Below are 25,048 nucleotides of genomic sequence, written 5' to 3' on the forward strand. Positions count from 1 at the left end.
GAGTGGATATCTGTCCCAGAGGCTTATAAAGTCGGACAGATGGATGGACCGGTGGATGGACGGATGGAGAGGACACAGAGGAAGGCGAGATCACATGGCCTGTAGTATTTCATGCCAAGGGGTTATGATTTCATCTTGTGGGAAGTAGGGGCAGGGGGGTGGGGGGAGTCCAGGGGGCAGCAGGGAGCCGACAGGGAGAGGACAGCAGGGCGGCCCGGGAGGTCTAGAGCAGGAGGCCCTCCAGCCCTGTCGAGCTCCTGCCGCTTACCGTGCAGGTCTGCGGGGGCAGGAGGGTGACGGTGCTCCCGGGCAGGGCGTGGGGGAGGGGTGTGGGGACCGCGGGGCAGAAAGCCACCTGGGCACTCGGGCGGCCATGGGCATGACTTGTTCCCACGTGGTCAGGAAAACGAGAAGGCACTCTGCTGAGCACACGGTGTCGGCAAACCTTGCTTTATCGGCTCCTCTCCTCCCCCCGGGCCAGCGCCTTTTGATCGATACTAAATAGCAGTCACTGGGCGACAGGGCTGCTTCCTCTTTGCTCCGCAGCCCGAGACAATATCCTGCCTTGGCCACCTCTCCTTCTCCTGCCTGTGGAGGGCACGCAAGTGGAAATGGTTTTGTTTCCCCGTCATAAAGATTGATATGCCTTCCCATTTATGATTTTTTTTTCAGATCTAACACCTGCAGCTCTCCCTCAGAATTCTCAAGTTGGTTAAATTAAAGCTTCAGCCCTGAGAATGGGCCAAATATGTCATAAAAGATTTCCTAGTGCTGCTTTTGTTAGCAAAATTCATCAATCTGATAAAATCGACACATTTAGATAAGTGTTGCATAAGAATTCAGACTTTGTTATTCCCAGCGGAAGTGGATATGAGACTGTAAAAAGGAAGATAAAAAATTATATCTTCTTTTTAGTGAGTTATTTGATCTCCCTGCCGTTTTATTTACTTGTCAGAAAGGGGAGACCAGGTCCTTTGGACTCCTGCATAAAAGCCCAGCACAATGTCAGTGCCATTTGCTATAAACGAGACCTTCTGGGAAGGGCTTAGGATACTATTAAGGGTAAATTAATATCAACTACTTCGATTAGTTAAATTTAAGGAAAATTCTCACTTACATGTTTAAATTACTATTCCTATTTTAATTTATTGGTTGAAGGTCAAATCACAGCGTTTCTCACACATGCAGAGGATATTGGCCACCGAAGGGCCTTTGACACCTCTGCTCTCCTCATTCAGCGCGCACCGGGCTGGAAAAGCTCCAGTAAGGAAAGCTTAGTGGGCCGATGGGCCCGGGCCAGCCAAGGCAGTCACCTCTTAGGAGAACTTAGCTGTTACCTCCGTGCAGCGAGAACTTCTTTAAATCATTTTAAAAGTGACGATTTCCTTTTCTTATGGTCCCTTGTTAGGTAAATCCTTTGTAAATGCTGGTCCAAATGCGAAGAAACTTTCTATCTAGAAAGGAGAAATTTAGACTGCTGAGCTATGTACGTATCAAAACCTAAGAAGTGTTAAAAAAACAAAACTTTTTTTTTTTCCTATCCAAAGAGTCATCGAAAGAACCTTTGGAAAATAGAGAAAAGGAGTTAAAAGAAAGTGGAGACCACCCAAAGGTTTCTCAGAAGAGCAGCTGCTGACCTTTTGGTTTACTCCATTCCTGTCTTTTCACCGTGCATAGTATCACCCCCACCCTTTCTTCCACATTGAAAAAATCGTAGTAAAATATACATAACATAATGTTTATTATTTTATCCATCTGTAAAGTTACAATTAAGTGGCATTAAATACCTTCACAAAGCTGTGTACCCATCTCCACTGTCTGTAACCTAATCCTTTTTCATGATCCCCAACATAAACTCTGTCCCCACTGACCAGTCACTCCTCCTCCCCTCCCCCTCCCCCAGGTGACCTCTGTTCTGCTTTCTGTCTCTGTGAATTTGACTGTTCTGGGGACCTCATATAAATGGAATCATGCAATATTTGGCCTTCTGTGTCTGGTTTGTTTCACTTAGCGTAATGCATCCGTGTTGTAGCGTGTGTCAGAATCTCACTCCTTTTTATAGCCAGATAGTATTCTATTGTGTGTGTAGGCCGTATTTTGCTGATCCATTCGTCTCTTGATGGACACTTGGGTTGTTTTCTTTTGGCTGTTGTGAGTGATGCTTCTATGAACATTGGTGTACAAATGTCTATTCCAGCCCCTGCTCCAGTTCCTTTGGGTGTGTGCCTAGGAGTGGGATTCCTGGATCACATGGTGACTCTACCTTTAACTTTGGAGGAGCCTCCGTACTGTTTTCCACGGTGGCCGCACCGTTTTATGTCCCCGTCAGCAGTGCCTCAGGGCTCCGATTTCTCTACGTCCTCGCCAGCACTTGCTGTTTTCCTTTTTTCTCATCGCCATCCTAGTAGGTATGAGGTGGTACCTCACTGTGGTCTGGCTGCGTTTCCCTAGTGACTGATGTTGAGCATCTCTTCATGTGCTTATTGGCTACCACATGTCTTCTTTGGAGAAACGGCTATCAAGTCCTTTGCCCATTTTTTAGTCACGTTGTTTTTGTTCTTGAGCTGAAGGAGTTCTTTGTCTATTCTGGACATTAATCCCTTGTCAGATTTGCAAATGTTTTCTTCCATTCTGTACGTTGTCTTTTCACTTTCTTGACAGTATTCCTTGATGCACAAAAGTTTTAAATTTTGATAAAATCCAATCTTTTTTCTTTTGTTTCTTTCTTTTCTTTTCTTTTCTTTTTTTTTTGCCTGTGCTTTTGGTGTCATAGTCCTGAAATTATTGCCAAATTCAACGTCATGAAGATTTTCCCCAATTTTTTTCCTGAGAATTTTACTGTGTTAGCTCTTAAGTTTAGGTCTTTGATCCATTTTTAGTTATTTTTTATGTATGGTATATGTTAAAGGCCCACCTCCATTCATTTGAGGATATCCAGTTTTCCTAGCACCATTTGTGGAAGACTGTCCTTTTCCCTTTTGTCCTTGTCAAAAATCAATTGACCAAATATACGTGGGTTCCACTGGTCTCTGTCTGTCCTTATGCCAGTACTGCGCTGTTTCGCTTACTGTCCCTTTGAGGAAAGTTTCCATTGGGAAGCTGAGTCCTCCAACTTTCTGCTTCTTTTTCAAGATTATTTTGGCCATTTGGGCTCCTTGCAGTTCCCTCCCATTGGAATGTGAGGATCTGCTTTTCCATTCCAGCTTAGAAAGTGACGGTTGGAATTTTAATAGGGACTGCATTGAATCTGTAGATGGTTTTAGGTAGAATGGACATCGTAACAGGAGTGAGTCTTCCGATTCATTGACACAGATGTCTTTCTATTTATTTAGATTTTTTAAAATTTCTTTTATACAGGTTTTGTAGTTTTTGGTGTACAAGCCTTACATGTCCTTGGTTAAATTTATTCCTAAGTGTATAATTCTTTTAGATGCTATTATAAGGTCAACTTTGCTGAATTCAATTCCCCCTCTTTAAACGTATAATTGTAATCATGAAGTATTTACATTTTTGATTTCTGCTTTTATTACTTAACATTGTATAGAGCAGTTCTTCATGTAACCATCACCCTGTTCCTGACCCTTTGAAATGGCTTAAGTTTTACTTCTTGTAAATAAATAGTCCTGGGTGAACATCTTTGACCATCATTAAACTTTGTATTTTCGGTTTTTCCTCTTGAGAGAGCCCCAGGTATGGGGTCACTAGGTCAAAGGGGAGGAGCCCTTCAGAACCTTTTGTGCATCTCTGTGTTCTTTTCCATTTTACACAGGTGCCAGCGGTGAGCTCTCGTATCTAATTTAAAAATATAAAAGGGGACTTCCCTCGCGGTCCAGTGATTAGGACTTTGCCTTCCAATCGCAGGGGGTGCGGGTTCAACCCCTGGTTGGGGAGCTAAGATCCCACATGCCTCACGGCCAAAAAACCAAAAGATAGAACAGAAGCAGTATTGTAACAAATTCAATGAAGACTTTAAAAAAATATTTTAAAAAACACATATTTGAAACATTTAGGATAGAATGTTGTTTTACTCTTGTTATAATATGTGATTCTTTAATTACTGGTAAGACTGAACATTTTTCCTTAAGTGTATTAAGTAGTTGTGTTTTTGTGTGTTTAATTTGCGCCCATGTGTTTTGTCTATTTGCCTCGTGATTTTTAATGCTTTTCTTTTTGGTATTCAGGAGTGTTTAATATTAATAAGGATGTTGTTATTAATTAACCCTTTGTCTATCATATTTCCTACAAATAAGTCATTTGCATTTGTTGTTTGTCTTTCTGTTTTAGTTTTTTTTTTTTAACATGCAGAAGTTTCCAATTTTTATGTAGTCAAGTTCTTTGGTTTTCTTTGTGATTTCTTTATCTCTGAAAGCATTTAAAATTACTCTTGCATAAGCATTTATCCATGTTAACAGAAATAAAAAGAGAAGGTAAAAAGGTACCCACAGTCTTCCCAATGTGGCGAATCAAAGTGTGCTTTCCCTCGGAGCCCTGTCAGTCTTTCCCACCTGTATGTAGCTTGAGGTAGTTGTTATTACAGCCTTGACATTGTTCTGTGGTCTAGGCTTTTTTGTTTATCTTTCCACTAAACGTTATTGTCTGACAGCATCCTGGGTGCATCATTCTCCCAGACTCCCTCTGTGTCTCCTCCTGCCTTTAAACCCTTTCTTTTCCCTTGTTTACGTTTTAGCCACGGCCGTCTGCTTAGTGCCCACCTTCTCCCCGGGACTGGGTGGGATGCCAAATCCACGTGACCTGGCTCCTACCAGCGGGCTCCTACAAGGTGTGCATTCCGTACCTGCTCTACGGCTGACTCACTTTCTCTCTCAGCGTTGGTATTTCTTCCTCTGTAAAGTGGGAGCTGGGAAGTCCAGCCTCACGGTGTTTATTATGAGGGAGCATTTGATATTGGGGCCTGGCACATTGTAGGGGCTTAGTAACAACAGCTGTAACGTGTGGCACACCTACTGTGTGCGTGGCCCTGTACTAGGGCTTTCCTGAGTGCAATCAGTCAGATGCTCACAGTTACCCCAGGCTTTTGTATCTGGCTTGACTGGTGAGAAAAATAAGGCATAATAAGTATCGCTGGTTTTTTTTAGTATCACTATTTTGAATTCTCTTCCAAACCTAAAACATAGACTCTCTTTGTTTACATCTTTTACACGAGTTACACACACACACACACAGATTCATGTGCACTTTTTTTTTTTTTTTTTTTTTTTTTTTTTTACTGATGTGAGTTGTTTTTGTATGTTGATGAAGGTCAGCCTGCATGCACAGTCAGCAGGTCTGGGCCCGGCTCGCGCCATGAGGTACCACAGCTGCGCAGGGAGTGGGGTGGGTTGGGCGGGGAGGGGCGCTGGGAACAGGAGGCGCCCTCGGCTGTGCTCTGGGTCAGCCCCCACCTGGGCTGTGGGGCTGTGCTCAGCGCTCTTCCTGACATCTCTGGCTGGAGCACCTTGTGTTCCTAGAGCCCAGACAGCAGCCTAGGTCTGGAACCCAGGCAGGAGGGGCCTCTTGTCCCCCGGGGGCTGCCAGCAGCCAGGATGCCCCATTGTGTGGCGTGCTCAGGAAACCAACAAGGCCAGCTTCTCTGGAGCCTGGGAAAGGGCCAGACACCCAGCCCGAAACGCATTTATGTCTTGTTACAATACGTTGCCCAAAAGGGTTTGGATAAACAATAATTGAATTTCCGAAAGCTTTATGGTTAATCGCTGGAATTCTCAGCGCACGCTTTTCCCCTTCTGCGGCCCTGGGCCTGGGGCTCGGAGGGCAGGCAGAGACGTGCGCGTGGGACGGGCCTTGGCTCAGGGCGGGTCCTGGCTCACTGACTCCGAGGCCTGAGCCCCCGCTTCAGTCTAAGGGTGGGCTCTTCCAGGGAAATGCCAGAGAGGAAAAATAATGACATTTCTCTGGGAAAGGGGCTTTGATGGAGCTCAGACACATTCTGCCGCTTTCAGTGGCTGTCAAGCCGCTGTTTCCACTCTGAATACAGACTCCAGTTATTAAGACTACTGCGGAGCTGGGGAGGGGTGGATAGGAATAAAGCAAGTAAAAATGCCACCAAGTTCCCTTATTCTTACTGAGATTCAGCTGTTTTCCTTGACTAAACATTCCATAGATTGCTGCAAGGCTTTGGTTAATTTGCAGAGTTCTGAAAAGGTTGTTTCTGATCATTTTTCCCAGTGTTCTTAGTGCCTTATGGAGAAGAGCCTTTTCGAATGTCCTCACTCCACATTTTGCTGATTTTTCAGTTTGCTGGGTCTTTGACCTGTACCTCATGAATTTATCCCAAATCAAGGCCCAGAAAAGAAAAAAAAGAAAACGTCATATCCACCAACATATTTATCACGCTAGTGAACAATTGGGATGTTCTAAGTGAGTCACATGGGGGGGAAAGCTTGTGAATGCTGAGTTGCACTGTTACGCAGCCGTTAAGAATGAAAGAGGAGGTGGCCGGGGGGCGGGGAGGCAGGAGTGTAACGTGGTGGTTGTGAGCCCTGGTTCTGGAGTCGGACGGGGTGGAGGTTGGCGCACCTCTCTAAGCCTCACTTTCTCATCTGTAAAATGGTGCCAGTTCCATGGTGGCTCTGTGGGGTTTCAATGGAAGCGTCCAGGTCGTATTCTTGGCTTGGTCAAGTGAGTCTTCTTACTATCACCGCTGTTGTTATTTTTCAGTAGAAAATTCTTTCCGATATAATGGTAAATAAACTAGAAGGATATGAAATTGTATGAATATTGTAACCAAAATATGAAAAAAATAACTCCTTGGCAGTGCACAGAGGACCCGAGGTTGGAAGAAAGCACACGACAGTGATGGGATTATGGGCTGTATATTTTCTCTTTTCTGTTTTTTGTTTTTTTTTGCTCTCCAGTGGAAGAGGTAAACGTATACTCATAGTAAGAGGCTTTTCTTAAAGCGGCAGGCTCTCCAGGAGGCCGGGAGGCTGTGGAGGGGGCCTCCGGGCAGCTCTGGCAGGGACTTCTCAGTACCTGTGCTTCCCGAGTCTCCGCAGGAGGCCGGGCTGTGCCCCATGGTCCTCCCCAAGGGCGTCTTCATTCAGGGGCCTGGGGCCTGGGCTTCACCGCTCCTCCTCAGGGAGGGTTTGGAGTAGCGGCTACACCTAGGAGCCCCCTTCTAACTTCTTTTGTTCAACACGAGGCGTTCCCTTCGGGCCTCCACGCCCTGGTCTGCCAGGTGGGAGCACAGCTACGCCGCCCCCCTCGGCGCCTTCGACGGGGTGAGAGCAGAGACCTCCCATCATGCTCGTCGGTGACCGTGGTGGGACTTGTCTTTCTGTTCCAGGTTCCGAGGTGCACCCATCATACCCGTGGCAGCCAGGCCTGGGGGACCGGACGCCCCCGAAACGGAAGCTCCACAGGGCATCCCAGAGCTCATTGAGGTACCGCCAGCTTGATCCGCATCGGGGGCTCCGGCTCACTCCGGGGGGGCCCAGCGAGGGGACTCTCCACACTGACCCGTCGGTGCCACCTCCCTCGCCTTCCTCACGGAGTTCAATCAGAGCAGAGCTGCAGGCGTCCAGTGGGCAGCCCCGGCCCTGCAGAGCTGTCCACGTCCTCGTGAGCCTCCTCTTCCTTTCCCCGTCAAACTCGTCCACGAGGCAGCTCCCGCCAGACTGGGGCTCTGGGGCTGCGTCACCCATTCCAGCACCTAGGGCTGTGCCAGCCCCTCCAGCGGGCCCCTCCCAGGCGGGTCCAGCGTGGCTTCCATCCTCGTCCCTTCCGCCAGGCTTGGGGATCACGGACAGAGGGGGAGCCCAGCCATTGGGAGGGCCCGGGGCACCCAGCGGGCAGGGCGAGAGTGGAGTCCCTCTGCTGAGCCCCCGGGCAGCTCAGAGGCTGCGGGGGTGAGGTGTTTTGACCCTGGCCCTGGACGGCGCATCAGAGCACTGGCCTCACCACATCTCTGTGACCTTCCGCGCTAGACCTGCTCTCTCTGGCCTCGGTTCCGTCACTTGTAAAGTCAGGGAGATGGTACCAGCACTTGGCGTGTGGAGTTCGTGTTCACGCGTGTCACATGCTGGGATGGTGCCGTGTCAGAGCTTACTCTGACGGTGAGGTTGGTTATCACGTACCAGGCACCACCCTGAGTTCTTTTCGTACGTGATTATTAACGTCCACGATTACATGATTGTCAACAAGACTTGAGAGGTTTAAGGTATTTATCCGCATTTTGCTAAGAAAGAGCCTGAGACTCAGAGATGTTAAGTGACTTGCCCGGTGTCTCACAGTAAGCATGAGGTGGAGCTGGCATTCAGATCCAGGTTGATTGTGTTGGGGTCCACCTGCCCTGGGTCCGCAGAGCCAGGGTCAGGTGTGACCACGTGCACAGCTGCTGTTTCTGTGATTACACGGTGCTGACCTTGCTAACTTAGCAAAACAGACATTTTCTGGGTGAAGCTTTTGTTACTTTTTCATCAGCTCCAGACAGCACTGGTCTAGGAGCCTGGGACAGTTGTTTCTGTTAAAGCAAAATCCACAGAAATGCCGGCTGTTGAAGTCGTTCGTATGTCCCTTTGAGCAGCCTCTGCGCACACCTCAGGCCAGGCCTGCCTTGCGACTCCAGCCTTTTTCCACAAGAGGAGTTATCATGAGGCTAAGAGTGTGGGACATTCACTACCAAATACTTTTCTGACAGTCTCTTCCCTAACGAAATCAGAAAGAAGCAAGAGGACTGACGTGGTCTTGATTTCCATTTGTTTCTTGGTAATCAGCTCCGACAGCACTGTGGAGCACAAGGGCAGTGGGCTGGCTGAGGCGGAAGCACGCGGGAGAGCGTGCAGAACAGGAAAAGCAGACCCACCGCGGAGGGCCAGTCCCTCTGTCCCCGCCGGGGCTTGGGGAAGGGGCCTTCACCGCTGCCCTGCCAGACAGAGGCTGCTGCCCTGGGGATGTCCTTCAGGTTCCCTTCAGGCACCCCGATGCAGCTGCCGGGGCTGCTTGGGGTGCTCACGGCCTGGTGGGGGCGTGGACAAACAGACGATCCCAGCTGCATGTTACCTGGCGACACAGCCAGCGCAAGAGCCTTTCTAGAGGCAGCATCACCGGGGGGAGGGGGAGGCCGCACTGGCTGGCGAGCTGCCGGGGCTGGCCGGTGGCCGATGCCCAGTGTGAGCGGGCACGTGAGGCTGGGGAGCGATGTGCCCACGGGTGCCCTCGGTGGGCTGCCTCCGCGGCTGTGTGCGGGCCTGGAGCCCCGCCCGTGGGGACGCCGCTGTGGGCATCCCAGGGGGAGAGGGTAAAGGAGCGTCCTCCACGGGCCCCTTCCCTCTGCGCTGAGAGCGGGAGTGGGGCCTTGGCGGAGGCTCGGGGTGCAGTCGGAGGCGGTCCGCTCGGAGCTCCTGGGCCAGCTTGCCCGAGCCCTGGTCACACCCCCTGCTCTTCTCTGCGCTGCCCCATCCAGCTCCTCTCCCGACAGGGTGTGGCACCAGCATCTCTTTTCTAGCTCCTGACGTCCCAGATTTCCATCCCAAGGAGAGACCCCTCGGGACCGTTCCTCATGTCTGTGGACCACTGCTTCTCCATCAAAGGCCAAGGCACTGTGATGACAGGCACCATCCTCTCAGGCTCCGTCAGCCTCGGGGACAGTGTGGAGATCCCCACCCTCAAGGTCAGTCCTGCCTTGCCCTTCCTCTGGGCCCCTCCCTCTAGCGGGAAGGGAGGGGGACAGTCCCTGTGCCTCTCCAGCTGCGGGGCCTGCTCCTCCTCCTCTCCTGCCCTGCCCCCGCGCTGGAACTACTGCTCGCCCCGATTCCCGGAGCAGCAGCAGGTCGTCGGGAGACTCTCAAGCAGGCATTCTTTATGAAGAAATGGAGCCCCCAGAGGGCGTGTGGGCTCAGGCGCATGCGGCCCAGGAGTGAGGGCGCGGGGTGGAACCCCTCCCCCTTCCTACAAACCCCCCAGGTCAGGGTGGCAAGTACGTGTGGACTCATTTCTGGGTCCCTTTTGCTTAACCACAAGGATTTCAAATTAAACACAATTAGAACCTTGTGTTGCTCAGAGCCGTACAGTCTGGACACCACCCAGATGAGTGTCACATTCCTAGTGACACTGGCAGCTGCCACGTCATCTGTGGAAGACCTGTGAGAAGGGTGGCAGCTGGGGTCTCCCCGTCACCCCCGACTCCTGGTAACTTCTGGCCTGGCTCTGATGTAAAAGGTGTCCAGTGGCCTGGATACTTCCCTTCAGTGGGCTCGGCTTAAGGTTTCTGTTTACTGGAAAAGAAAAACTTACAGCTCCCCAACCGCCCTTCTCCTTCAAGGGGAATCCAGGGTGGGGAACAAGGGCTGGCTAGAACTCGGAAAGCTCCCGGGAATTCTGGCGTCCAGGGAAGGTCTCTGGTCCTCAGAGGAGGCTACAGTGCAGGGGAGTGGAGGCTTGCTCTGGGCCTGTGTCCGAGGCCAGGGACGGTGCCGGCCACTGGAGGTGCTCACAGCCCAGGTGCGTGGAGTCCGGGCGCCTGTGAGGAGACGGGCTGTGTGGTTGTCTGGCTCACTGGGTGTATTAGTCACCGACCTCCAGAGAAACAGAACTGACAGGGTGTGCGTGTGTGTGTGTACAAAGAGAGTGATCTTAAGGAACTGACTGGTATGATTGTGAGGCCAGGGGCCTGGAGACCCAGGGCAGAGTCGCAATTCAAATCCGAAGGCTGTTGGCTGCAGAATTTCCTCTTCTTCCCGGGAGGACAGTCTTTTCCTGTTCAGGCCTCGTCCACCATCTTTATGGAGTGTCATCTGCTGTACTCCAGGTCTGCTCATCTAAATGTTAGTCTCATCCAGAAAACACCTTCACAGAAAGCAGAATAGTGCTTTCGGCAAATATCTGGGCCGCGTGGCCCAGCCAAGTGGGCACGTGAAACTCACCGTCACCCTGGGGGGAGGTCCGTGCCTGCAGGGCCTGCCCTGAGTGAGGGGAAGGCCGGAGCACTGCTGACCCTGTGCCTGGCCCTGGCCGTTCCCGGGCGGGGCAGCCTGAGGCAGGAGAGGGGCATCTCAGGAGTGAGAGGAGTGACCAGTGCCTCCGCAGGTGACGGAAACATCAGCTTGAGGTCTCTCCCCTCTACCCATTCCTCCTGCAGAGCCGGGGGTCGTAGGGAAGAGTCTCGTGACCAGGGTGGGCCAACCTGAGGGCTGCCTGGGGCGGCAGCAGGAGTTGGAGGGCGAGGGTCCCCTGACACTGTGAGGCGTGATCCCCTCCTCCACTGGCTGCCGTGGAGCCTCGCGTGAAGACCGTCAGTCCTGGATAGAAAGACTAGTCAGCTCAAATCCATGTTGCACCAAAAGCACTAAAAGCGCAAATCTTAAAAAACAAAGCACAGAATTATGAAAACAAACTCGACTTACATCTAACACAACTAAGCTTACACTGGTGGCTGTGTTTTAATTCCCAGCTGGGGCAGACCCCTCGGGGCCCCCTGGCCCCGGTCCCCCTCTGCCCTGGGCGAGCAGCTGGGAGGGGGTGAGGAGCAGAAGAGGGCAGACTTGGGTGCTGGAGGCTCTGGAGGGAGGGAGAGGCGTCTGATGACCGGGTCAGTCAGTGGCCGCGGCGCTGGGGCCCAGGGCCTGGAGGAGGCGGAGGCAGGGCCAGTGGCCACCTTAAGCTCTCAGGGGTGCGCGTGGGGGCTTCTGAGAGCTTTGGCTACTGTTTTCGTACTTATAAAGATGAACTTGTCTCTCGGAGTCCCAGGTGCTGACTGTGGTGCTGGGGCACACGGAGGTTGCTCGGCAAATATAAAGTGCATTGTCCTCTTGCTTTGGGGCGCCTGTTCTCCCCCAGCCTACTTTCCAACCCTCTTGGTATCTATTGCTGTGCAAGCCTCTAATTTACGAGTCGGGAGAAGCAGAACTTGTAGCAATGAACTTGGATTTGGCCGAGGGGTTCTCTAGGCAAAGTGTGGAAGGTGCAGCCTGGTTTCTCCTTTGCTGCTTATGATAAAATGTGAGAGGAGAGGAGTGAATTGAGGAAGGAGCTGTGACTCGCAAGGGGAACCAGCTCCTGATGGCGTGGGAAATTCTTGGCTCGTGCAGACCCCGAAGGACGCTGAAAGCAGGAGACTCACTTTTGAGAGTGCGTGCCCTGGAGCAAGGCCGCGGGTGAGGCTGGACAGCCTTTGCTGAAGAGCTTGGGTGTGTGTCTCACGGGTGCCATCAGTTATCTAGCAGAAGCCAGGAACGAGCTGGGCTTCTCCAGGAGGGATCTGTGGAGAACCCTCTGGCTGAGTGGCATAGATCCCCTTCACGTACATGAGAGACCCACAGGTTTTTGAGGCTGTTGATATCATCAAAAACACTGCCAACCAGGATGTAAAGGGACAGAGACCCGACAAAATTAAAAAAAAAAAAAAAGCAATTGGACTTCTGGGATTGTACATGCAGGAAGTAACAGGTAGAAGGACTCAGCCACAACATGTGTTATCCTTCAAGGTAAAGGAGGCATGACTCTAAGGGCAGAGCTCTGGACACAAAGGCAGAGGCTAGGGAGGCGAGCCCGGAGGCCAGGGCCAGTGGAGCTTCCATGGGCCCAGAGGGCAAAGGCTCAAGCCACAGAGGGTCATTCGCAGGCCTGGACACCCAGTGGAATTTGTTTTGCTGGGTTTCAAACTTGCTTGGGACCAGTGACCTCTGAGTTCCTTCCATTTTCTCCCTATCCCTGTATTTTAAAGACAGATAACTTGTTTTCCAGTATTACAGGTCCACAGATAGAGAGGCGTCTTGCCCCAGAATGGATCATTCCAGATCACTCATGCCTAGTTAGGTGACTTAGCTGATGATGCTTTTGAGCTGATGATATTTAGATGAGATTTTGGACCTGATTAGAGTTAATGCTGTAATGGGGTGAGAATCTGGGATGTTGGGATGGGGTGAAAGTATTTTGCACGTGAGATGGATGTGACGTTTTGGGGACCAGAGGGTGGACTGTAGTGGGTTGAATTGTGCCCCACAGAAGATGTGTCCACCCAGAACCTCAGAATATGACCTTATTTGGAATGAGAGTCTTTGCAGATGTAATTAAGATAAGGATCTCTAGATGAGACCATCCTGAGCAGGGTGGGCTCTCTATCCAATGACAAGTCCTGTGACACAGAGGCTCTTGGGGAGGAGGGCATATGAAGCTAGAGGCTGGGACTGGGGTTCTGCAGCCTGGAGCTAAGGAATGTCCATGGTTGCCCGCATGGCCTGAAGCTAGGAGAGGGGATGGAAGGGGTTCTTTTAGAGACTCTAGAGGGGGTCAACCCAGCTGACACATCGGCTTTGGACTTGTGGCCTCCAGAACTGCTAGAGGTTACACTTCTGTTGTTTGAAGCTGTCAAGTTTGTGGTGACGTGTTGTGGTGGCCCCAGGAAGCGAATAGAGATTTTGGAAGAAAGGACTGAAGTCAGGAAGAGCTCCCAGTCCCCTGGAATCTTGGGCAGGTCCCTTAACGCCTCTGAGCTCTGACTTTCTTCTGAGGAATCGCAGCCCCGGCTCACCCTCTGGGGTTGTCGTACGGGTGACGTTGGCTTTCAGCACTTTGCGGGTGGGTCCGTCGCTTGCTGACGGCCAGCTCTGCTCTTCCTTTCTTCCCCGTGACCCCATCTGACCGGGGAGAAGACCTAGACAGCGGAGCCCGCATTTGAAGCCATTTGGCCGGCACCAGAGACCGGCTCTGGGCATCATGCCCACCGCCCCGGGAGCCCCCACGGAGTCCCCCCGGGCTCTCCACTCACCGTAACGTGCCCGGGGCCCGTCGGACACTGGGGCACCGCAGGGCAGCTCGCCCCCAAGGCCAGTGACACCCCGGGCAGGTTTCACTAGTCCACTTGGGCACATCTGACCGCTTGAACTCCCCCAGGGGCACAGTGCGGCCCCTCCAAATAAATAGTTGTGTCCCCTCCCGGCCAGGCTGCCCGCCGGAGCCTGTCAGACCCTGGCCCTGTCTCCGCTGCCACGTCCGTCCAGCTGGGGCCCATTAGCTGAGGGGGGGAATGTTGGGGCCCAGGGAGTGAAGGAGAAAAACCAAAGCCCACTTAGGCCCAGACTGCTTTAAACGCAGGCGTCCTGCGGCTCGCCAGCCTTCTCCTCAGGCTCTTTGGCTCCTTCCATCCTCAGCAGGGGGACCCCGCCGGCAAGATCTGAGCTGGGATTCTAGGCTAGTGATGTTTCCGGCAGTGATTGGCCATCAGGGTTGTAATGTCAGGAACCGTCGGAGACGCAGATGGTGCAGAAGGAGAGGCAGGGACCCAGGACCAGCCACAGGCAGGCTCCCCTCTCCTGCGCCTCACTGGCCATCACGGCTCAGACCCCGAGAGCCCCCTCTGTCCCCGCCTCTGGCAGAGGGCGGTGTGGGGCGCTGCCCGCTAGGGGTGATGGCCGTAGAGTGCCCAGCACCTGGGAGGACACTTTCGTCGTTCAGTAATACTGTCACATGGAACTCCTGTTGTGGGTTCCGCAAGTAGTAAATGGTGGGGTCCTTTCCCGGTTGTGAGGAAACAGGTCTTTGCAGGGCTGCTAAATGGGTTACTGAAGTGGAACCCACGTCGGTTCTTGATAGTAAGGGGGCATCCTCAGGGGTGTGTGGATACCTATTTAGTTGATAAAAGTTTTAGAGAAAGTTCAGAATTTGATAGCATATCCCTCCAAATCGAGTCCGTATTCAGGTTTCCTCACCTCATTACTAAAAACCCCCAGAAAGGAGAAAGAAAATGCGACCCAGCATTTGGCGCTGTTCCTCTTCCCTTTGCCTCCGCTCTTGGGAGCTGTTGTACAGGGGTGAGGTGAGGCTGGGACTGGCAAGGAGGCTGCTTTCCTGCCCCAACAAGCCCGCGGCCCAGCCCCTCCTGCCCCACCTCCAGCGACCTCTGCCTCTTGCCCTGGTTCCTCACCTGCGGCCTTCGCGGGCCGGCTCCCCGCCCAGAGGGGGTCTCTCCTTGCAGCTCCCACGGCCCCGCCCTGGGTGGCTGGCCGCTCGCCCCCATGTGTGTCTCTGCCATGCGACCCACTGCAGAATCTCCTTGAGGACAGAGGCTGCACCCGTCCGGCTCCGTGCCCTCAGCACCCGACCCGGAGCTTGGCCCAGACGAGGCCCCAGAAATTATTTAGTGAACAAAACAGTAGGAAAAAGCCAATAAGCAAATAAGCATTTTGTTTCTGAGTAGGATTTTGATTCAGAGTGTGCAGTTGATGACCGTAGAGGGCTGTGTTTGTAGCAGCTGCTCCCCGTGGGCCCGGAAGCAGGAGTGGAGCGGGCGGCGGCCACTCCTCTTCAAGGCTTGTGTCTCGGCGCCTCACCAGCTGGAGGCCCAGCGCTGGCTTATTTTTCGGAGAATGACTGTAAGTCAGGTGCCCAGGGCCGCAGAGCTGGCTTCTCGAGCCACCTTTCTCTCAAGACTGAGCCCCTCTGCTTCAGTGCTTTGTGTCTAGAAGTGTAGCTCGCCCATCTTCATCCTTAGCCATTTCCTGCTACAGAAGATTCATCAGGAAGGAAGCAGCGCCAGGCTGGCCAGGCCACCTGTCCCAGCCCCGCCGGCCCCTCTGACTGGCACCGCGGGGAGAGGAGGGCCACCTGCGGCCTGTGGTGAGCGGCTGTGGTCCCTACTGCCCTGCCGTCTTTGCGGGCGCTGCTGTGACCTTCTTGGTTTTATTTTTCTCGTTAAAGGAAAGTTGAGTGTTTCCTGAGTACACAGAGAGCAAGTGTACCACTTAAACTGAATATTTATCATTCTTTCTTTTAAGAATAAAACAGTAATAAAAATACCATAAACATTGCTTTAATTATTCACAGGCTTCAACTTGTAATAATCATGGGGAAGGGCAGTGAGACGTCTTTTTAAAGTAAAGGCACTTGCCTGCTTTCGTTTGAAGTTTTGTTAAAATGCTTTATTATAACGTGTTCTTGTTTAAAAATAAATGCCGGCCACTAGAAGTTCTTTTTTTTTTTTCGGTCTTTTCAAAAGTATTTAAATGAGATGATTCTGGGCAAGGGAAGTCCAGAGTCTGAGCCAGCCTTATGGGACTGAGCTGGCTTCCGTCCGACCGCCAGCCGCGTCCTTGGCTTGCTGTTGGTGACCAGTGTTTGTGAGGACACACACAGGGGTGTGTGGATTAGGACATGTCCCGCCGGATAATTGCATCTGCCTGCCCGCAGGCACCTTTCCTCGCCCTGCACGCGTGCTCGGGTGGAATTGCAGCCCGAGGCAGGGCCTCTCCGCGACAGGGCAGCGTCCTCTGAGAGCAGGTGGCAGGTCCCTGGTGTGAAGGAGAGGAGTGGGGCTGGGCGTGGAGGGGTGCTCTGGCAGCGGGCACCGTGCAGCGGTGGCGGGGAGGCAGCCTAGTGACCTGACGGCCTGAGAGAAGGTCGCTGTGGCTGGTGCTCTGAGAACAGGCAGCGAGGAAGAGGGGCTGTGGGGCTAGAGGCGGCAGCGGAGCCCTAGGGTCCAGAGGTCTCCATCCAGCAGCCACGGAGACACGCAGGTGGTTTCGAAGGGTGGAGAAGGGAGCGTGGCTGTGTGTGTGCATATGCGCTTCCTGGTGTGCTAGAGAGGCCGACCGTGTGGAGAATGGATGCAAGGGGGCCAGAGGGCCTTTCTGGGGACCATTAGGAGGCCGTCGTGTAGTCCAGGCAGATGGAGGGGACGTGGATCAAGCTGGCGGCAGTGCAGTGGGGCTTACGGCTGTTTAGGAGGTGGCCTGAGCAAGGCTGGTGAGGCAGTGGGTTTGGGCCAGGTGCAGGGGGGAGCCACGTCCGAGACAGCCCCCAGGTCTCTGGCTTGAGTAGCAGGTGGGGTGGTGGAGCCGCTGCTGCGGGGGAGCCGGGAGAGGTCTGGGGCTGAGGGCGGAGGCAGAGGGGAGCGTGGGTTGGGTTTTAGCAAGATGGAGGTATTTGGGGGCATCCAGTTGCAGGGGAGGTGTATGGGGCTGAAGCTCAGACGCCAGGGAAGACGTGAATTTGTGTGCTGTTGGCGAATCCAGCCGCTGCCTCGGGGCCTCTGGCGGGGAAAGATGAGAAAAGTTAAAAAGCGCGCTTCAGCTGTTTCTCCTAAGGCTTTATTTCTGGTGCTTGAAGGCTGCCAACCCTCCTCCGGTTGGCTTGGGAGCCTTCCCAGTTGTGCACGGTGAGGGTCTGAGTGGCCCTGGTGTTGGCATCTCAGGATACAGGGGGAGGGTCTTTCTGGGGGTGTTTGCGCTCTTTCGGATGACAGACGCCCCGGGCCAGCCTCGGGAGGAGCTGCCCCGGCCTGCCGGAGCCCGTGCCCGACTGCGCAGCGTGCGTCCGCGGGGAGGGCAGCCGTGCCCCGGGCTCCACGACGCTGCCGCGCCAGAAACGAACGGGGTGACTGGGCGGAAGGTCAGGAGTTTAAGAGCTTGTTTCATTCAAGACGGGGGTAAGAGACAGGAGGGGAGTGCGCGGGGTTATGTGTGGATCCTGGTATTTTCTTTGAGCTGTGGGGAGAGTGGTCGGGGCAGGAGGGGAGGCAGCCCGCCAGAGGGAACGCTGCCAACAGAGCTCCTAATGCGATCCAGACGCAGCCCATCTCCCGCCCCTAATGCAGTCCTGGCGGCAGGAAGGCCCGGCAGCAGGCCGTTAACCCTTTGGGTGCTGGCCGCCCGCAGGCCTCGGCCCTCAGCGCGCTGATGTCGGCCCCTGACTCGGTCCCAGGCGCGTCCTGAGATGGTCAGCAGCTGCAGGTGACAGGAGCTCGCCCTCCGCAGCCGTGGGGACCAGGGTCTCCGGTCACTCGGCTGCCGACCCGCACCCTTCAGGGGGCCTTCCCCGGACACTGACCGGGGCCGAGTGCGTGGGCGACATTTTCTCAGGAAAGAGGTGGCTGCAGGGTCCGAGGGGGAGCGTGGCTTGCCCGGGGTTACGTGGCTGCTGGGAGGTGAGCTGGGGTGGGACCCCGGGACCCTCGGCCTGATCAGTGTCTCTGGTTGCCTTGGGGGCTGTGGAGCCTGCGCCTTCCTAGCTTCCTGGGGGGACCGGCCCCGTGTCTGTTTTCCTTGCCCTCTCCGAGCCCAGCAGCCAAGCAGTGCGCGGGTTTTCCGTGCTGTGAGTGGACTGACGGGCTCATTGCGGCCCCGACAGGGTGACGTAAATGTGGGTGGAGAGAGCACGCTGGAACCGCCGGGCCCACGAGCCTGCTCTGGGCCCTCAGTGAGTGTCTGTGGATAAAGGGGACGCACAAGCCCGTCTCCGCACGCGTACAGCTTGGTCCCACCCGTTCAGGAAAGCCGTGCATATGTGCATGTGTTTGTGTATAAATGCGTCAAAAGAGATCTGAAAGGAGACACAGCAAACTGTGAATAGCGTTTCCATCTTGGGGGAGGGAGGGAAGGCGGAATTCAGGGCTGAGAGCGAGCTTTCATGTTTTAGTCCATGTAATTGGTGTTCAGATCTTTTACAACGAGCTTGGATTCATCTGTTTCTTGTGTGGCTTTTAGGGAAGAAAACACAGAAAGAATTAGAGAAAGAGCAGCTTCTGTTCTGCCCTTCCCTCTCCTCTCTCACCTCCCTGTGGCCTCACCTGCCTCGCCCTGGACAGCCACTCTCCGCTGGGGAGGCCCCCGGGGGCCCGGCGTGCTGTGTTGGGGGCCACCTCCTCTCAGGAAGCCCGAGGGGCCTCCGTTCCCGGCCCTGCAGTGTGGCCTGCAGTCGCTCGGCCCCCTGCGTGGATTCCCGGCCTGCCCTCTGGCTGCGGTGTCCGGGCCACTGCCCGCTCGCCCTCCCAAGCTGTCCTCCCTCACCCCTCCCAGGCTCCCAGCCTTTCCTCTCCTGTCTCCCTCGTGTCTCTCCCCCCAGAGCTTCACAAAAGCCCTTGTTTGCTGGCCGTTGCCTCCTGCCCTGTGGGGTGGCCCGGTGATACTCTTGTCCCTTTAGCAGTAGCAGCCGTCCTTCCCGTTTTATCCCCGGGAAGGCCGGGCGCCGCTCTCCTTGCCCTCGCCCTCGTGCCGTGCTGAGCGCGTGCCTCTGCTTATCGAGAGCCTGCCCCCACCTCAGAGCCACCGTGGTTCTCGCCCCCCCTTCTCCATGACCCCCCAGGGACGCGAGGAGAAACCAGGGCCCAGAGGAGCTGAGTCCCCCAGGCTCCCGTGTTTCGGGTGTAGACCTGCGTGCCTCTCCCGTGGCCTGTCCCGGGTCCACCGTCCCTGATTTGAGCCTCCCGTTATGTGCCCACTTTTCTAGGCTGCTGTGGGGTGCTCGGGAGTGACCCTGCCTCTACCAGTGTGCTGGCCTCAGGCTCTGCAGACCTCCGGTGTCCTCCTCAGTTTTAGCTTAACCTGGGCCTTGAGAGAGGAGGGTTTTGGGTGATGCGGCCTGGGCCCCGGGGCGACTGCAGCCCGGCTCTGGTAAGAGCCATGTCCCCGGAAAGGCACCTGGCAGACAGACGTGAGCTGTGATGCGGGGGAGACCATGCCATCCTGGCCCCTTTGGAGGTTTAGAACCTTGTGAACTTGACCACCTCCCTGAGGGGGGACCCTGAGGCTCTCCCACAGCTCCCCACGCTGCCCGCTGCCCCTCGCTGTCCCCTGCCCGGCAGGGCCCACTGGAAGGGACTGTGCGGAGGCGAGCAAGGGGCTCTGCCCTCTCCTGCTGGCCTCCCGCTCCCCCCTCGGGCTCTGCTCCTGTGACCTGGATGCGCTGTAGCGACCAGCGGCCTGTCCGCTTCGGCCAGGGGAGCCTCAGCCCCAGCCCCCTTCCTGGCTGCGGCCTCGGGTCACGGGGAGCCCGCGAGGGGCTTTTTGATGTGCACCGTGGACGCTTGGCTCGGCCAAGCTTGCTTGCTTCAGCATCGCTCTTGCCAGATCCTTCGGACCTTCTCTTTCTTTTAAAAACATGCTGCTTGCCAAAGGTTATTTTGGATCTGTTTTTGTTTATCAGGTAGAGTTGTTCCAGCGCGATTGAAAGCAGACCCACATGCTGACACGCGCCTGAGCTGCTCTCGGCCCGCGCACATGCACACACTCGCACGTGCGCGCGCACAGGCTCTGTGCACGGCCGTCCAGGGCCCTAGAACGTGCACGGCTTACGAGTGGGGTCTGGGGCGGCAGCTTGCAGGTTTTCATCGTCCAGGGGACAGCAGTGGCAGGATTTCAGGTGGGGAGCAGCTGGGGGCTGCGGCCTCTCGGGAGTCTCAGCCAGGTGGGTGTGGTGGAGCTTTGGGTTGGCGGGCCTGAGTGACCTGCCTGCTCCGGTCCAAGGCTTGCCCCACCCAAAGGCCCGCGGGGATCGTCGCGCGGGCTGTGGCTGTATCCTTGGGGAGCATCGCGCGGGCTGTGGCTGTATCCTTGGGGAGCATCGCGCGGGCTGTGGCTGTATCCTTGGGGAGCACGCCGGGCAGCCTGCAGTCAACAGGGGCGAGGGAACGGGTGTGGGGCTCCAGTTTAGGGGACTGGCTTTCTCCTGCGGGCACCTTTGGGTGCTCCCTGCCAGAGGGCCCGTAGTGAATTTCTTCTGAAGATGCGCCTCACTCTCCGTAGGGACCCGTGTGTGTACGCGGGGCTGCTCGGAAAGGCCTTTCTGGAGCTCCCTCTCAATCCTTGCCGCCCGGTCCCATCGTACGCAGAGGGACACGGTTAGGGTTACCGTCTTTCCTGCTCCAGGCCGGCAGCTGGACCAGTACTGAGAGGGTGCACTGTGCCCAGAGCGGGTGGGTGTGTTAGCTCGCTGGTGTTTGATGACCTGTGACAGGGACCCACACAGGTGAGCACACCTGACAAGGGACTGCGTCTGCTTCATGACAGTCCGCCCGCTTCTGCTCTGAGCACGGCTGAGTCAGGACCTGCAGGCTGTCAGGACCAGGCCACTCGACTTCACTCTGCTCCGTGTGGCTTGGCCTCAGGCAGACTCTGTCCTCCTGGGAGCCTCCTTCCCGGCCGCGCTGCACAAGGTCCCCAGACCCAGGGGCTGCCGTCAGTGGCTGGGCCAGCGGGGCAGGCCGGGCCCGGGGCACACGTGCGGTCTCCCTTTAGCTGAGCTGGGGATCCCAGGCGCGACATCTGTGTGACGCTGCCACCACCCCTGGCCTGCAGGGACCCCGCTTCCATTTCCAGCCTTACACCAACGAAGGTCCACGTTGAGGGTTTGGAGAAAGCTTCGTTCCTCCCCAAATGGGAGTGGGGAGACTCATTTTATTATAATAACATTTTCTTCAGATTAAAAAAATAATAAGTGCTTGTCATTAAAAATGCGACACTACTGAAAAGGATGCAAAAACGACTTCCAGTCCCACTCATTGGAGAGAAGCCCTGTGGCCCTTTGTCAGCCCCCCAGAGAGCTTGAGTGAGCACAGACACTCGGGGGCAGCACAACGCGGTGAGGTTGTGTGTCACGTGCAGCCGGGTACCCTCCATCCCCACCACCCCCCAAGCTGGACGTCATTCCTTTTCAGTAAAGGGAGATCGTATAGTCACGAAGCTGACTGCCAAGCTCAAAAGTAATCATGCCTGAGTTTGGGAATCTTTCTAACATGTATTTTACACTCCCCTCTTTCGTCAAACTGCACAGTTCTTCCTAGAATACTGCTTATAATTTCATCTTTTCGTGATGACTCAACTCATTTTGATGAACCAGTGGACGTTATAGGGTTGGCTCTGTTGAAGTGTGTGGTCTTTTTGCTCCTCTGAAAGGCTCCCTGGGGGCGCTGGTAGCCTGTGGGGGCAGCAGGGGGAACTGTGCGGTGTGCAGGCCACGGGCTCCTTCCCTAGTTATGGGGCCTTGCAGAGGCCAGATGTGAGCGGAGGGTCCAAGTGGGCTTCTGGGCACTCCTAGGGTTGCCTGATGAGGACAGAACCCTCCCACCATTTGCCTTTACCCCGAGAGCAAGGGGAGCGCTGAGGGGTGTAAACAGGGGAGGAAGGAGGGGGAAGGCGGGAGTAGGCACCCCGGCTGGGTAGATGGGTAGACGTCTGACCGAGGGGTCCAGAGTGGGTATGGGGAGCTGGCTGGGTCTCGGCGAGGAATGGCGGTGGTTCGGTCCAGGGTGGCGCTGGCAGAGAGGACAGGCCGTGCCCAGCAAGTGATGCAGTGGGTGCAGGGGTGGGGGGGCAGGGGCTCTGGGATTTCCGGCCTGTGTGACGAGATGGGTGGTCGCGCTGAGGGTGCAGGGAGACCGGGTGCGGCGCACGCAGTGCGGGGGCCATTGGAGGTGACACAGGGCTCCAGCGTCCAGGGCAGGACTCGCGAGTCATCCTGTCCTCGATGTCTGGTCCCCGGAGTTGTGGGTGGTGTGACACCAGCTGGGGAGCTTAAAGACGACGCTTCGCTTTTTGAAGACCTGGGGCCTGTGGGGAGGGTGCCTCCTCGCTGTGGACACCACCCGGCTCCTCTGGCCCTGCCCATTCTCCTGCCCCTTTCACGGCTGTCCCCAAGTCGCCGTCCTGCTTCAGTGCATTACCTGTGCCTCCAAGTACTTCCTGGTAGCTTAGCCAGCACACCTTTAAAATAGGAACTCGATAATACCTGTGAACTCATGAGTTTGCTCTGCCAGTTACCTTTTTTTCTGTCTGGAATGTGATATAAATGCCTCTCCCCCATAGGTTTGTATTCACTAGTAATATGTACCATTGTTTTATTTAAAGCTACGTGTAAACGATAACACCCTGTGTATTCCTGCTCCAGGCTTGCTCTTTTCATGTTCATTCAGCATTTTGGGTTGAGGTTCATCTTCGCTGGTAGGTATGGTTTTAGCTCCAGGTTTTAACTGCCGTGTGCCGTTCTGCTGGGACTCGGCACAGTTCATTCATCCGTGCTTTTCTTCTTGGAATTCCCGTAGCATGTTTGCACCCTTCCCTGCAGCTCTTGCACACACAGTGGCGTCTGTCTGGGGTCTGCTCCCGCCTCCACCTCCCCACTGGAAGCCGCTCGGTCAGGGTGGGGGTGGGAGAGGGAGTGAGGCTGCACCTCCTGGGGGAGGAGTGCCTGTGTAAATTACTTGGAATTCTTATTTATGGGAGCGTTGTCTCTCCTTGCTGTTTATTTAATCAGGGTACGTTTTACATGCTGGGTTATAACCTGCCACCTCGTCATCCTGCTTCTCCGCTCGTCCCTGCCGTGGCCCTGGGAGCCCTTTCAGGCTCTCCTGTGTCCCCTGGACGTGCCCCCCTCCTTTCGCCTTCTGAGCACTTGCTTCACTTCTGGGGCCCCATGCTGCTCCAGGCCCATCTGGTGTCATCCCTGCCCCAGCCCCGGAATCAGCCATTTCTCCAGGGAGCCCTGTCCCTTCCTTGGAGAGTGAGTGGTGCCGAAGCCAGGGTCTGGAGCTGGGGTGTCCCTGCTTCTGGGCCTCTCAGCAGACAGAGCTGGGAGGTACGAGTGAGCGCACCTATCTGTAATCACAGACACACACGTATCCATCCGTCTGTGTCTCCGCTGGGCCTCGCGTGCAGCCAGACTGATGTGTGAGTTCAGTGGAGCCTCCCGCCGGGCTTGTCTGCAGCTCCACTCCCACAGTGACCAGCCCGGCCCCTGCCATCCACCGTCCTCCCTCCGTCCACCTCCTTATTTGTTCAGCTACTTGTACTGGATTGTGAACTCACGCCCCGGGAGCTGTTTTTGACTGTGGGCGCCCACGGTTCCTGAGCCCTGATCTGTGGCAGCAGGAAGGTTGCTGTCCATGCAGACATTTGGCGTGAACTCTGAGAGCTAACTGGGCAGGTAAGATGGTGACGTGCCCGCTCCAGCCTGTAGTTAACTTTATTTTTTAATAGTTAAAAAAATAGGTGATAACATTTTCATGATGGGGAAAATCCAAACTACACAAAGATGTAGAGTGTTTCCCACCCTTGTACCTTTTCAGTTTCTTTCCAGGAGTCTGTGTGCTTTCAGGCATATCCATGTACACGCCCTCCGCCTGATTTTGTCTTTATATTAATACCTTAGTATACACATTGTTTTGTACCTTGTTTTTTTTTCCCGCACAAAAAGTCTGTCTTGGAAGACAGACAGTGAGAACAGACAGCTCTGCCTTTTCTTCTCTGACTGCCTGGTAGTGCTGGCATGGAGCCGCCTGGACCCTGCCTTTGGGCCTGTGCTCGCCCTCCCCCCGGGCTTCCTGCCGCGTGGCTCTGGGGCCGTGCGATGGAGTAACGGGACGCTCCCTTCTTCATGCGCTTGTTGGCCAATCAGTAATCATCTTCCGAAATGACCGCTCAGTCCTTGGACACATTTCCACGTCCGGTTGTTTATGTCATTGTGGATTTGTAGTTCTTATATATTTGGGCACACGTCCTTTGTCAGATAGCATGTGTTGAGTTGATTTCTCCCAGGCTGTAGTTCGCCTTTTCATCTTCTTGATCTTTTGAAGGTTTTTAATTTTGAGAACTTCAGTTCATCAATTATTAAGTATATGGCTTGTCCTTCCTTTGTCTCTGAGAAGTCTCTGCCTATGCCCACCCCATGGTTAGGAAGATAGTCTATGTTTTTCTTCTGGAAGCTTTATACTCTTAGCTTTATGTTTAGGTCTGTGTTCCATCCCAGATTAATTTCTTTGTATGGTGTGAAGAAGGGATTGAAATTTATTATCTTTTTCATACGTGTCTTTCAGTACTCTTTACTGAAAAGATTTGCCTTTCCCATTGAATTGCCTTGGCATCTTTGTAGGAAAAAAAAAATCAAGTGATGAATATGTGTGGGTCTGTGTCTGGACTCTGTTCTGTACTATTGGTTGGTCTACTTTTATTCTAATCTTATTCTGTCGTGGTTACTGTAGCTTTACAGGGAATTTGGAAATCAGGTAGTGAGTCTTTCTTTTTGTTCTTTTTAGATACTGTTTTGACCTTTCTAGGTTCTTTGCATCCGTGTAAATTTTCAAATCAACTTAATTTCTTTTTTAAAAAATGTGCATTGGAATTTTGATTGTCATTTCTATGGAATCTATAGAACGCTTTGGGGACAATTGACATTTTATAAATGTTGAATATTCCAATCCATGAACATGGTATATCTTTCCATTGATTTAGGTGCTTATTTTCTCTCAGCAGTGTTTTGTAATGTTAAGGGAAAAGTTATGCATGTATTTTATTAAATCTTTCACCAAGTATTTTATTTGATGCTATTA

General features: G+C 54.1%; 1 protein-coding gene across 1 annotated transcript in view; it reads left to right on the forward strand.

The window, feature by feature from the left end:
• Positions 1-25,048, forward strand: part of EEFSEC (eukaryotic elongation factor, selenocysteine-tRNA specific) — a 148,929-nt gene that overhangs the window by 62,855 nt on the left and 61,026 nt on the right. Inside the window, exons 3-4 of the mRNA XM_082847800.1 lie at positions 7,304-7,400; positions 9,464-9,628. Coding sequence (XP_082703926.1) covers positions 7,304-7,400; positions 9,464-9,628 — 262 coding nt within the window. The remainder of the gene's footprint in view (positions 1-7,303; positions 7,401-9,463; positions 9,629-25,048) is intronic.

The sequence above is a fragment of the Leucopleurus acutus genome (assembly GCF_964270905.1).
Source record: "Leucopleurus acutus genome assembly, chromosome: 10".
Lineage (NCBI taxonomy): Eukaryota > Metazoa > Chordata > Mammalia > Artiodactyla > Delphinidae > Leucopleurus > Leucopleurus acutus.